General features: G+C 45.0%; 1 protein-coding gene across 1 annotated transcript in view; it reads left to right on the plus strand.

Moving 5' to 3' along the window:
- Window positions 1–1,036, plus strand: part of ADGRE1 (adhesion G protein-coupled receptor E1) — a 76,059-nt gene extending 75,023 nt beyond the window's left edge. Inside the window, exon 18 of the mRNA XM_045300066.1 lies at window positions 660–1,036. Within this exon, the coding sequence (XP_045156001.1) occupies window positions 660–665 (6 nt within the window). The 3' untranslated portion in view covers window positions 666–1,036. The remainder of the gene's footprint in view (window positions 1–659) is intronic.
- The last annotated feature ends 536 nt before the right edge of the window (window positions 1,037–1,572 follow it).

A 1,572-nucleotide genomic window follows, 5' to 3' on the forward strand; every position in this document is an offset into this window, starting at 1 on the left:
TCACCCATGGTGAACAGGTCTAAGGCTAGTTTCAAGATTAATATAAACTAAGAAGAAAGGCTTGACAATTGGCTCCTGAGGATTGTTGTTGAGTGCCATTGGTTCAACACTGACTCATACTTACTGTATGTACAACAGAAGGACACACGACTGGGTCCTGTGCCATCCTCAGAAGTGTTCTTATGTTTGAGCTCATTGTTGCAGTCACTGAGCCAATCCATCTCGTGGAAGAGCTTCCTCCTTTTCGCTGCTCTTTTTCTGCTTTACTGAGCGTGGTGTGTGGTGTCCTTCTCCAGGGACTAATCTCCCCTGAGAATTAACCAAAGAAAAGCTTATGGTCACAGCAGCTTATTGTTCATTGTAGTGCTGGAAGGTGATTCCCCTAGGTTGGAAGGCACTTAAATCCACAGCAGATCATGAGAACATTCCAACAAGCATGATTATGGTCCAGAAGGTACAGAACCAGGGGATGTTTTGTCCTGTTGTTCCTGGTACTCCCAGAGCACTTGACAGCAGCTAGAAACAAGTATCTGTAAAAGACCCATTCCCCCTATAGATATTACCTCAGGAATCACATGTACATGAGCCCGACCACTGACTCTAATAGAATTATCTCTTTTCTCTCTCTCTATCTTGTTTTCTTCTCTTTTCTCTTACAGGGATAAAGTCACTTCTTGCTCCCCAACATTCTGTAGATCAAACTTCGATGAAAACAGGTGCCCAGAGGGAGCCACCAATAAATCTTCACTTTGGACCTTTGTGCTGACATGCAGACTCTCGTCATGCCCAGAATGTTCTGGAATGTTTTCCCATGATTTCTTGAATGGGAGTTTTACCTTTCATGTTCCACAACTCTTTACCAAACCCTGTCCAGAGAGCTGTGGTAAGAACAGATCCAGGTCAATGACACCAGCAAGATCATCTGCCATTATGTCTTCTCCTGAGTGTGTTAGTTCCTGGTCCCAAGAATGTGACTCCAGCCTGGCTTCCCATTCCCTGGCACAGAGTAGCACCCAATAAATGATTTATCTGCTGACTGGGTGAATTGTTATTACCAAGTGCTGTCAAGTCAATTCCAGCTCATCGAGACCCCAGCATAAGACAAAGTTGCCCAGTCCCATGCCATCATCACAATCGTTGCTCTGCGTGAAGAACCCATAGCGGCAGGCACGGTGCGTATCCATCTCACTGAGGGTCGCCCTAGTTTCCTCTGACCCTCCAATTGAGGAAACATGATGTCTCTCTCCAGAGATTTGCCCCTCCTGACAACATGTCCAAAATATATTAGTTGACGTCCTTTCATCCTCACATCTAAGAAACATTCTGGCTGTACTTCCTCCAAGACTGCTGTTTGTTCTTTTGGTCGTCTGTGATGTGTACTCTGCGTATTTTATATTCTTCACTGAGATAGTTAAAGTTTATTGAGCCAACATGGCCAATGAACACATGTGGGATTAATTGAAGGGTGGAGAGATAAATGGCTGGGTGAGCCTCGCCTCTCTTGTCTCTTGCTCTTTGATCATCGGACCAATGTGAAACTGCCCTGCTTGTTCTGTGCCTCAATTTGCAAGC

Source organism: Echinops telfairi, unplaced genomic scaffold (assembly GCF_000313985.2).
Source record: "Echinops telfairi isolate 266 unplaced genomic scaffold, ASM31398v2 ScPeMD7_7459;HRSCAF=8497, whole genome shotgun sequence".
NCBI classification, from domain to species: domain Eukaryota; kingdom Metazoa; phylum Chordata; class Mammalia; order Afrosoricida; family Tenrecidae; genus Echinops; species Echinops telfairi.